A 12338-nucleotide genomic window follows, 5' to 3' on the forward strand; every position below is an offset into this window, starting at 1 on the left:
GCAGGTTCGAAAGGAGGTAAGGTTAGTTTTTCTAACACATAATTCAGGTCCGAGGGTGGCAACAGAGGCCTTATGGGAGGCCTGATATTAGAAGCCCCTCTGAGGAATTGCTTAATCAAAGGATGAGAGAAGAGGGGTGGGTCTGAATCATAATGGGCAGAGATGGCCGAGGCATGGATTTTAATAGAGGAGAAAGAGAGGCCACTATTGAGCAACTCTGATAGGTAATCCAGGATGAAAGGGATGGAAAGTTGGGAGGTACTGCCCTCTTTTGATTGTTTCCAGGAGCAGAATCCTTTCCATTTTCCTGCATAGGATTTTCTTGTGCTGGGCCGTCTGGCCTCTGTGATGATGTCCAGGACCAGTTACCTTAACAGGGACTCCTTGTTAGTTTTTAGTGTATAAGCCATGCTAAGAATTTGAGAGTCTGTAGGTCTGGGTGCAGTACCTTCCCCCTCTCCTGGGTCAAGAGGTCTGACATCAGGGGAAGCAGCTTTGGGGGCTGTAAGGTCAGACTCTGTAATAAGGGGTACCAATGCTGTCTGGGACAATTTGGAGGAATGAGGAAGGCCTTTGGTCTCTCCTCTATTATTTTGATCAGAATCTTGGGAATAAGGGGCAGAGGAGGGAATGTGTACACAAAGAAGGAGCTCCAGGGGAAGGTCAAGGCATCCACCTTTTCTACTAGGAGGTGATGCTCCCTGGTACAAAACATGTGCAGCTGGTGGTTGAGGTGCGAGGCAAAGAGGTCCACTTCTGGGGTCCTTCACTCCTGGGTGATTTGTAGAAAGACTTCTCTGTGGAGCTGCCATTCATGGGGGTCCAGTAAGTTTCTGCTCAGGTGGTCCGCCAGTCTATTGTTGATCCCTGGTAAGTATTGGGCAATTAGGTGTAGCTCCATGAAAGTGGCTGTAAGCCAGAGACTCATGGCTAACCTGCACAGGGGGTAAGATTGGGTGCCCCTCTGCTTGTTGATGTACCACATCACTGTGGTGTTGTCTGTTTTTATAAGGAGGACCCCTGGCCAGAGATGGGGTTGGAAGGAAGTCAGAGCCTTTTGCACTGCCATTATTTCTTTCTGGTTGATGTGCAAGTGAAGTTGCTGGGCATTCCAAAGGCATTGGGTACACCTGCCTGCTAGGTGAGGGCCCCAAGCAATATCTGAGGTGTCGGTGGTGATCATCTGGCTGGAGGGGCGGAGGATGAAGGGAAGACCCTTGTTCATGACACAGGCCTCTGCCCACCAGAGAAATTCAGCTCTTATAGAAAGGATCAGAGGGACAGTGGTCTCTAGAGACAGAGTGCTGATGCCAAAGGTTCTTTAAGTACCACTGAAGTTTTCTCATGTGAAGCCATGTGAGAGGGATGAGAAGGATGCAAGATGCCATGTATCCCAGGGCTTGCAGGAACTTCCTCGCAGTGATGTGGCTTCTGGAAGCCAGCTGGGTGAAGTAGAGAGGCAGAAAGCTCTGCTTTTCTGGGGATAGTAAGGCCATTTGTGCAGCTGTGTCTAGTACAGCTCCCAGGAAAACAATTTTTCTGGTGGGGTTTGCTTTGATTTTTTTCTCGTTGATGGTGGACCCTAGGGAAGTTAGGAGTGATTTGACAAAGACAAGGTCCTGGAGCAGTTTTTCTCTGCACTCTGCCTGAATGAGGCAGTCATCCAGGTAAGGGTAAATCTGTATATTTCTCTGTCTACAGAATGCTATAGTTGGGGCCAAGCATTTGGTGAATACTCTGGGAGCAGTAGATAAGCCAAAGGGCAGTGCAGAGAACTGAACGTGTTGATAGCCTGCTCTGAAGCACAGGAATTTTCTGCATGATTCTCTGATGGGGATGTGGAGGTAAGCACCTTTTAGGTTGAGTGTCACAAGCCAGGCATTTTGTGTGAGCATAGGCAGGAGCTGCTGCAAGGTTAGCATTTTGAATCTGGGACCAGCAAGGAGGTGTTCAGTTTGGATAGACCCAGGATGGGGCGCCAAGTGACCTTGTTTCTTGGAACAAGGAATAGTCTGGAGTAAAAACCTTTTCCTGTTTGATCTGGAGGGACACGTTCTACTGCCCCCTGGGATATTAGAGTTTGGACCTGATTCAATGCTTCTGCCCACTGGTTTGGGGGAAGATCTGGGTACCCTCTTGGAATAGAGATTTCGGTGAAGGAGAATCTGTATCCCTGAGAAATGATTTTTAAGACCCATTGGTCCTTGGTTATAGAGACCCAATTGTCCTTGAAGTGGGTGAGCCTTCCTCCTAGTTTTTGATGAGTGAAAGGAGGGCAGAGGGGGGAGGGAGAGTCATCGTGAATGCTTGCCATAAATGCTTGGCTTAGAACTCCCTGCCTTAGAGACAGAAGTGGTCCATTGTTTGCTTCTTTGCTGGCCCTGGGATAGGGTCCTGGATGGCTTGTCCCTGTGGGGCTTACCTTGGCCCTGTCGGCTAGGTGCAGGGAAGGCCCAGTGCTTAGAGGGATAGTTACTGCTGAATCTGTGAGGTTGAACTTGAAAGAAAACTTTCACTGCTTGCATAGATTTTGCTTTGTCTTCCATCTTTTTAAGTACCTCTTCTGCTTTTTCCCCAAACAGGCATTCCTTATCTAGGGATGCATCAATAAGTTTAGGCTTGACATGATCAGGGACAGGTTGTTCCTTCAGCCATGCATGTCTTCTAATAACAGATCCTGTTACTGCTGCCCTGCTAGAGGCTTCTAGGGCATCATCATCCACATTGTAATGAGTGTTTGGCCACTTGACAAGCAGAGTGTAGTAATTCTGCCAGCTCTTTTGAGTTGGTACCATCAGGAGAGGTAGAAATATTCTGTTTTAATTATTCCAAAGTGTGTTGTTGATATTTTAACATATGGAACTGTCAGATGAGTGCTCTGATAGCTAAGGCTGCAGAGGAGTATACTTTCTTACCCCATCTGTCCAGAACTCTGGAGTCTTTGTCCGAAGGGAGAGGATTCTTGGCAGAACTAGTCTTAGCTCCTTTGGGTCCCTGTGTAATGACCTCAGGGTCTACAGCAGAATTCCTGTACAGGTATTTGTGAGAATCCTGTACTCTGTAGTACCTGTCAGGTCTAGTTGGGGCAGGAGGCAGGGCATCAGGGGCTAAGCTGGATTCATGGAAAATATCATCCACCACTTCCAAAATAGATGAGATGGCTAGGGGTCTCTGCTGGGGCAGGTCCAGAAACTCTCTAAGTCATTTCTTTGACTGTGGGAAGTCTTGAGATTCCAATTGAAAATGTTCCCCTGAGGGAGTGAAGGGATTCCCTGAAGGAGAGGTCCTCTGGAGGGGAGGCAGAAGGGATGAATTCCTCTGCATCTGAATCCTCATAAACAGTTAAGGGATGTTGCTCTTCTTCAAAAGCAGAATAACCAGATTCCTCAGACTCTTGGTCTGTCATAATTTGTGGAGAAGGATGCCTTTTCCTTTTAGGAGTGGGGGCCCGAGAACCTCGGATAAGGGAGATGAGATCCTCTGCCATTTTAAGCATTTGAGCTTGGAGTGGGGGAGCAGTAGCAAGATGGTGGCTAGAAGCAGATTTCCTAGGAGTGGCCTGGCTTCTAGGTCTGATTGAATCTGTCGCTCTCTGAGAAGCGGTAGTTGGATGCAAAGACATCAGTTTTTGTCTGAAATCGGTAGTGCAAAAGTCCTCCTCGGAAGTCGGTGCCTGCATCTCAGCTCCGGACCCAACCAAGGCTGAGGCAGCCAAAGACTAGGAAGATGAAGAGGATTTCTGTGGCATACCGGACTCCGAAATGGTCTTGGCAGAGGCCTGCATAGAAAGCGAGTCGGGCATCAGGGGCTGTGAAAGCACCTTACTGAATTCCGGAGAACTGATGACTTGCTTAGCGGAAGCATTGTCGAAAGGCTTAGCCTTGTGTGGCCTGTCTCTATCTTTATCTCTACATTTTTTTGGAATGTCGACAGATTGTTGGCTGATGGATGCCATATCGGAATTTGAAGATGGAAGACAAAAATAATTGTCAACAAAAGGAGCTCTGCGGCGAATCATTCTCGCATTAAAGAGAGCACAGAACCAGCAACGAGGGACGTTATGGTCTGGGCCCAAACAAGTGATGCAGTAAGAATGAAAGTCTCGGTGTGGGATCTGGTTTCCAAAGGAGAGACAATTGTTAACTTTTTCAGACTTCCGTTAGAGCAAGACAAAAGGGTCCCCAACGGGGTACTTAGCTTTAGACGTTTTCAGCTGAAATTCAACTTCTGGTAGCGACCGACTAGCACTCATGCAAACTACTTCTGCTACAGGCTCCACGGCTAGAAAGACTGATACAATGATGTCAGCTGCCTTGCTTTATAGCACTGATGACCTGACATCAGACTATAGGTGATGGCAGCTGGTGCACAAAAACATTGACTCTGGTATTCGGGCCGACCGTGGGCTACCACACCAGAGATAACCCACAGGTGATGAATGCAACAGTGAAACACGAAGAACATCTATTGATACTTTCTTGTAAAATAATTCATTCTGAATTAGTCAGGCATTGCTACTGGTTTATCAGTGAATACAAGTGTTAGTAAATGTGTAACTGTAATTAGAGCTTTCAGGATGAAACACAGTGATTTCAGCAAATGTTTATAAACATCCGTAATTGATTGCAGCGGGATGTATCAGTGGTTACCATCTCTTTCTCAAAATTCTAGGATGTGTGGCTCACTGTTGACCACTGATCATTGGTTATGTGCAATATGCATGATTTCCTTGTGTATACATAGCTTTTCTTTGGTTTTGTACCAAAATCATGAGGGTTGATTTGTTAATTTAGATTGTCCATGTAGATGGCACTTCCCCTTGTGACTTGAGAGGATGCTGAAAATGGTCAGAGATTAATTATCTCACATACCCAGTTAACAGATGGATTAATTAAATTAAGTTACTCACACAAAAGCTAAAACATTAATGTATGCAAAGTTTTATACTCATTACTTATGCTAAGCTACATTACCGGAACCAATAAATTAATCTATCCATCTATCCATAACACCTTTTTCCTATTCTTACAAGGGGGGTTGGGGTGGGGTGTCATTTTACCAGTGACAATCATCTAGACCCAAGGTTTACACTGCTGGGTAGCTAGCTCTGCCGTGATTGCTCTTCCATAAGATACACTCCACTCACACCTATGGCCAGTTTGGAGTGTCCAATCAACCTACTGCATGTCTTCAGAATGTAGGAGGAAACTGGAATACCCAAAAGAAACCTATGCAAACACAGGGAGGACATGCAGACTCTGCGCAGAAGGCACCCCAGCTGAGAATTGAACCAGGTACCTCTTGTTATGAGGCAACAGTGCTATCCACTGCACCACTGTTATATTGATAGTAAAATGATTATAGTACAAGGACTAAGTTCAAACATTTTGTTACTCACTGGCAGTCTAGTTGTGTTAAAAAACATAGAATCAGATAAACATAAGGGGGCTGTGTGTGTGTGAGTATTTGCATTTAATGAAGGCAATACAAGTAAATGGGTATTTCTTTGAGGGTTCTGTATTTCTCAGCAGCAGCAGCTCCTTACAAATATGTAGTTATTGAGTATTGAATTCACAGAGTTATTAAATTCAGCCACTGGATGATTTGACAAGTTCAAGTGTCTCAACAGTCATGATATGTCAACTCTTTTGTCTATGAAGAAATATTTTGGAAGGAAAAGTAATACGCCACGAGGGAATTTTTTTATCTTTAATAATGCGGTAAATGACAGATGGCGGTAGGGATTTTGTGCTAGTAAAATTCTTAATATGATTTTGACATTGTATCTGTCACCAAGCAAGATGTCCCTTTCTCTCAGAACACAGTTACCTCAAAATTGATTGCGGAATTCAAGGAACATGGGTAGAATAACATGCACACATGCACACATATCATGCACGTATAAACAATTACATTTGCATGTCAATTTGTGGCAAAATAATGCCTTGTTCTGATGATAATGGAGTGATGTCATTACATCTGTATCAAAGGGGTAGGCATGTTTGTAAGATTGGCACAGATTTTTTTTCCTGAATATTACAAGGGATGATTTAAATGCATATTTTTACACACTTCCAAACTACAGGTGCTCTGTATTTTCAAAATGATCCAAGTGACACAACCTGAGCAAAACAAACTGATGAAGTCTCCACAGTTTAGTTTCTGTTGTCCCCTTAGGCAAGTAAATACAAGAATGTGTAGGGATTGCCTACCATGGGGCTTTATATATAGGGCACCAGAGATATGAGTAGGCCCTGAAAAATGTGGGGTCACTGCACATATAAAAGTGATTTATTCATATGAAGTAGTTTGGCATGTTGCAAAAAGATGGGACCTCAGGAAATCGGTATGAGAAACATGAGGTGTTCTCTGATTAAGGTAAGCTGTGGGTACACATAGGATAGTAGGATCATAAAAGGTTAGTAGGCTAATGACTCTAGGGCCCTTACAAGCCTAGACAAGTTTTACTCTTATTTCAACAATCAGCACCTATCACCCCTGTCCAAGAGGGGCATACAGTAGGTGGAACCCCGGGGGTGAACTTACAGTTACCCATCCAGTCATCCAGATTGCATTTGAAGAGGGCCAATGAGATGCTCTGCTTGACATGAAGCGAGAGTCTGTTCCAAAGGTGTGGTAACCTCTGAAATACAAATCTGTCCTTCCAGCAGGTTCTATTAATGTCACATACTAGGTTAAGGCCATTAGAGAGAGTAATCCATGTACCATTTGACTTATGGATATGCATAATATCCAATAAAGTAGGGTCAAACATTGCCTTAGAGCAGTCTGTATGAAAGAGAATAAAGTGACAGTGATTTCAGACAGTCCTCTAGGACAGATGCTGAAGATCTTGAATTTTCCTTGTGAGGAACCTCTGTGGTCTCTCCAATTGCTGCAGGTGCTTGGAAAGATACATAACCAAAAGGGGCATTGTACTCAATTATTGGCCTGATGAGAGAAGAGCACAGGAAGGTTATAACTTCTTTTTTCTGGAGGCAATGTCCTTGCATATGAGATGAGGAATATAAAATGCTCTTCTTACCACTGTGGAGACATGGCGATCAAAAGTAAGGTTGCTGTCAACCTGTGTGCCCAGGTCTGTCACTACTGAGTGCATACTTAGGGTGTTGTTATTGAAGTGGTAGTTAGCAGGAAAATCACTCTTACCAAAAGGGATGATAATTCAGTTTTTTGCATTGAGATTAACAGCACCCTAAGTATGCACTCAGTGGTGACAGACCTGGGCACACAGGTTCACAGCAACCTTACCTTTGATCACCATGTCTCCACAGTGGTAAGAAGGGCATTTTATATTGCTCATCTCATAAATACTCCAATTTTCATCCTACATCCTTTACAATCTTCCCTCTCTATGTTTCAATATATTATGTTTTGCATACAAATCTATGTATACATGTATATTGTACCTCCTTTAGTATATTACCCTTTACAGATTTTTGATTATGTTATTATTTACATTGAGTAGTATAATTATGTTCATCTTAAAAAAATAGTTTTTATAATGTTTTTACGTAACAATTGCTGTTTTTACATTGTTTCTGTCATGACCTCTATTAATTTTGTATGTTTTCCTGGAGCTTTTCTCCCCAGGCCTCTACTGAAAATGGACATGTATCTAGTTATACTAGCCCGGTCAACAACTGTAAAATAAATAAATAAAAAAGATTAAGGTGATGACTTTGCCACCAGTCACTTGTTTGTGTAAGACCCTTTTGTAGGATGTTGACATCTTTTGAAGATTTTATGACTACTCCCAGTTTGTAGTTATCAGCAAACTTTGTAAGCCACAGACCTTTAGTTTTAGCTTGAACTTTGAAGAAATAAATTCCAAAGAGTAGAGGTCCCAGGACTGATCAATGTGGAACACTACTGCTTACAGGTTAGCTGTCAGAGGTAGATTCCCCTATTCTGACTATATGGGTTATATCAGTGAGCCAGTTAGTGACCCATCTAATGATATACCGGCTGATAGCTAGCTGGGTGAGTTTGTCAATTATGCATGAGTGGGGGATACAGTCAAAAGTCTTGGCCTAGTCTAGGTAGGCTGTATGCACAGATTTCCCCTCATCAAGGGCCTTGGTGACTGTCTTAAAGAAATCCACCAGATTTAACAGACATGATCTCCGTTTGACAAATCCAAATTGAACAGGAACAAGTGTTTGGAGTTTACCAATGTCTTTGTTGATAAGGTCCATGATGATTCTCTTCATGGCCTTGCAGATAACGCTGGTCAGGCTAATAGGTCTATAGTTCCAGGGGTCAGTGGATGCACCACCTTTGTACAAGGGGATAACGGTGGCCATTTTCCATTCAGCTGGGATGAACCAGTGTAAGACTATGATTGAAAAGAGTACCCAATGGTGTTGTTAATTCTTTTTTTTTCAAATATTTTTTTTATTTTCCAAATAATATAATGTTTAACAATACAATAATCAATAAACAAGTATTATAAACATTTATATACACCATTTACAATTGACCTGAACAAAGGAGGGAAAAAATGAATAAAATATATGAAATTAGTAACAAAAATGTGTGTTGTTAATTCTTCTTCAAGCCCATGTAGGATGCAGCCTAGAATATTATCAGGTCCCGTGGATGCTATGTTTTTGACTTAGAGAGGGCATTCACGACCTGCACTTTAGAGATACAGGGTAGAGGACAGGTGGTAGGGATGTCTCGGGGTAAGTTTGGCAGGGAAAGGAGAGTGAAGTTTTCACAGAAACTGTCAGCTAACAGGCTTGCACTGTCCACAGGCGCAGTATATGGGGTATCATTAACTACCAGTTTGGCACAAATCTGAGCCTTTTCTTTTATGTTATGGATGTAACTAAAGAATGCCTTATGGTTGTCCTTAGGTGAGGAAGCTAAATTGGATTCATATTTAGCTTTGGAGGACTTCACAAGAAGTCTCATTTTCTTGTTTAAACTCAGAAGAGAGTGTTTCCAGTTTGGGGCTCGCTCCCTCTTACTCATACACAGCAATTACTTCCTCTTATTGTAAACCCTGTTAATGGCAGTTGTCCACCACACAGGTTTGCTCTTCCTCAGTGAGCTTGTTTTGGTCCTATCAGGTATGGCCGCATCAATGAAGTTGTTCAGCTGTTTGTATAAAGCATTTGTGTAGAACTTGGCATAGTTGCCAGTTCCATCTGAGGGAGGAGGTGCAGTAAAGCTATTTATAGCAGCTACTACAGTGACTTTTCTGCATTGTTCATACCAGATAAGCTTAAAATAATACTAGAAGAGATTACGTAGCTGAAGGCAGGGAGCACAGTAGCACAGAATCTAATTTGCAGCAAGAGAGGTGATTAGTGAGCTAGTAGCAGGTTCAGACCTTTTAAGTGTCTTCAAAATCTGTTAATGAGATATATTGCAGATAGTCTCAGAGATAAACTATGATTCTTTGCAGTGACATTAATACCTTTAACACATAAGTTAGATTTTTCCATCAGGGATGTAAAAAGGTTGATAGAGTCCTTCTATGAATCTTCCAATAGTGGTGTATGAAGTACAGACTAAATGCACCACAGACGCAGTTGGATTATTTAATACTTAGTAATATAGAAGAAACAATATGGGAAAGCTATGGAATGTATCACTGGAATAGGAGGATGTTTAACAAGCAGGAACGGATGAAGTGGTATACTCAGGTGGATAAATAGAGCTCTCTCTTTGGAGGAATATGACAAATCTGAGAAATCAGTGCCATATACCACCTAATGAGTAAATCCTTTTAAAGACAGCATCTGTTTATCTTCTGGCTCTGCTACTAAGTTCAGCCTTCAGTCTTGGCATAACATACTAACCAAATTTTCAGGATTTTAGTAACGGTGTGTTTCACTTAGGATCACATTTTAGTTCACTAATCTAGACCTGTAAGTATTGTCATCCCGTATTTCAAAATCTGTTTGTCCCTGTGCCTTACAGGAATGACAGAATGACATAAATCATTGCTGTCAACTGAAATGACAGGTAATGTCTTCAGGAAGCTGAAGAACGACATAAAATGTGATTGATGCTGTGGGAGAAGTCATGGGTCCTGATGCAGTCATGTTAATACTTTGCTGTAAACGGTCATAAATATTAATGCAGATAACTAATCCAGCAATTAAAATTGTGCCTTGTTTATTCTATGGATATATTTTCATTTTCAGGACTGGATTTATGAATTGAATTTTATGCATTAATTCCTTTGTAGTCGCTGCTGAAAATAGTACCTTAGTGAAAACTGCAATTGTTAGAAAAGCATATTGCAGATAATACTTTTAGTAGAGACTTTGAGAATATCTGTATAATACTTGTGTAAGCATGGTACTACACATAGTTTTGAGTTCATGGTTTTAGAACTCATATACACTACCATGAGATTAGGTAATACTGTTGGCTTTACAGAAAAAGAAGGGAAATGGATAATCAAATTGCAAGCAGATTCAGGACATGGCCTAAATGATAGGGTCAGTTTAAAACCATTCCTTAGTGACCGCCCTCTAAAGCACTAGTGTATTGATGAGTAGTCTTTTAAGAACAGCAGCATTTTTATCTGATAATGATTTTAGTTTCAATTTTTTCTGGCAGTAGTTTTTTATGTGTAAGAATGTTACATTGTTTTTACATGAATATTGAGTGCATGTATATATATGTTTTTTACTTATGAACATATCTTTTAAACGTTTAATGTTGGACAAAAAGTTTTATGATAATTGTTTGTGTGATTTTATTGGTTCAAAGAACCACAAGGTGTGTATTTAAGAGCTTGAAAGTTATGTGTCTGTTAAAGTCTGATGAAGCATCCTTAGCAGATGTGAAAGCGCTTACTTTTTATAATAAAGCTGATTTATTACATTAGCAACTGGTTGGCTTCAATTGTTGTGGAGTACCTGCAGTTTCTTCTTTTCTGTTGGATTATTTCCTTTGTACTCACTTCTGAAAATAGTACCTTAGTGAAAATTGCAATTGTTAGAAAAGCATATTGCAGATAATACTTTCAAAAGAGACTTTGAGAATATCTGTATAATACTTGTGTAAGCCTCATGTCTGATAGGTGAGTAAGAGAGCTAAAAGAAATTATGAATCCTACAGACAGTACCTTAAGTTGTACTCTATATACCTGTATAGCTTTAAGGACACCAGTGTAAAACCAGAACTCCTTTTCTAAACATAAGAGGGGTGAAGGAAAGGGGAAAAGTTTGGGTTACGCCAACATAAAAATGACTTAAATAAAGACATGTTCAGATGGAAGGATGTATGTGGTGTTACTAATAATAACATTTCTGAAGAATATTTTATTATTGTTTTAATACTGTGCTTTCACATCTATGTACATAAATATATGGCTATATATGAAATGTACACTTCATCGGACTTTCTTACATTGAAAAAAAGAAAGAAAAATGTCATGCAATCAACTTCAGCAAGTAATTTAAACTGCAACATTTCTTGCAATAGGAAGCCCCCCCAGACACCCACATTCCTATATATCTAGTACTAAGTGTAAAATAGCACAAGGTTGGACTTCCTTTCCCATACATTATTTAATCTTGCAGAAATCAAGTTACTACTTTTTGATGAAAGAAACAAATTGGCAAAAGAAAACCTGATAATTCCCATTTTAACAAGGACCAGTGATGCATGTCTACCATTTACAAAATAAACACACTTGAATGGGCATACACACATGCGCGCACGTGCACACACACACACACACACACACACACACACACACACACACACACACACACACACACACAAGATGACTCTAGAATACTAAATCCAAAGTACAGTATTGCACAGATTAAAAACTGTACAAACAATATACTGAAATGTGGTGTAAAAAAAAAAAAACACAAAAAAAACACTTAGTCATCAAGGGTATGAAAATCATTAAGTTGTATAAGTGCATGATTGAGTTATTACCAGAATTTGCAGGTATGAAACCAAGAATAGTTAACTGCACAGTAACATAGTTTGCTGCGTGTACTATAATGAAATAATTCATTGTGTGCCTCTCAGCTGGCCTGTTTCTTCAGCAAAGTGATTGGACTAATGTGATTTGCTAAAAGTTTGAAAGGTAGCTTATAAACTCATTCAGCAGCCTTAGTTCAGTATTAGAGAATTCCTGAGATCAGGTGGCAATTTTGTAGATGCATATGTCAGGGAAGAGTCTCTATAGGTCTGTAAGAAGCCTCTTCTTGTTAAAAGTGAATTGGTAGTTCATTGTTCATTACTGCAACAGTATAGAACATGAGTCCATTTTAAAATGTATGTGCTTTTAAGGCTGAACTCCATAGTTTGCCATGGCCATGCCACTCAGC

At 41.0% G+C, this 12338-nt stretch overlaps 1 protein-coding gene across 1 annotated transcript in view; it reads right to left on the minus strand.

Moving 5' to 3' along the window:
- The window catches only part of IQCJ (IQ motif containing J), a 195640-nt gene extending 185610 nt beyond the window's left edge, over positions 1–10030 (minus strand). The window contains exon 1 of the mRNA XM_044070824.1: positions 9953–10030. Coding sequence (XP_043926759.1) covers positions 9953–10030 — 78 coding nt within the window. The remainder of the gene's footprint in view (positions 1–9952) is intronic.
- Between the last annotated feature and the right edge of the window lie 2308 nt (positions 10031–12338).

This window comes from Protopterus annectens, chromosome 4.part1 (assembly GCF_019279795.1).
Source record: "Protopterus annectens isolate FY-2018-M chromosome 4.part1, PAN1.0, whole genome shotgun sequence".
NCBI classification, from domain to species: domain Eukaryota; kingdom Metazoa; phylum Chordata; order Ceratodontiformes; family Protopteridae; genus Protopterus; species Protopterus annectens.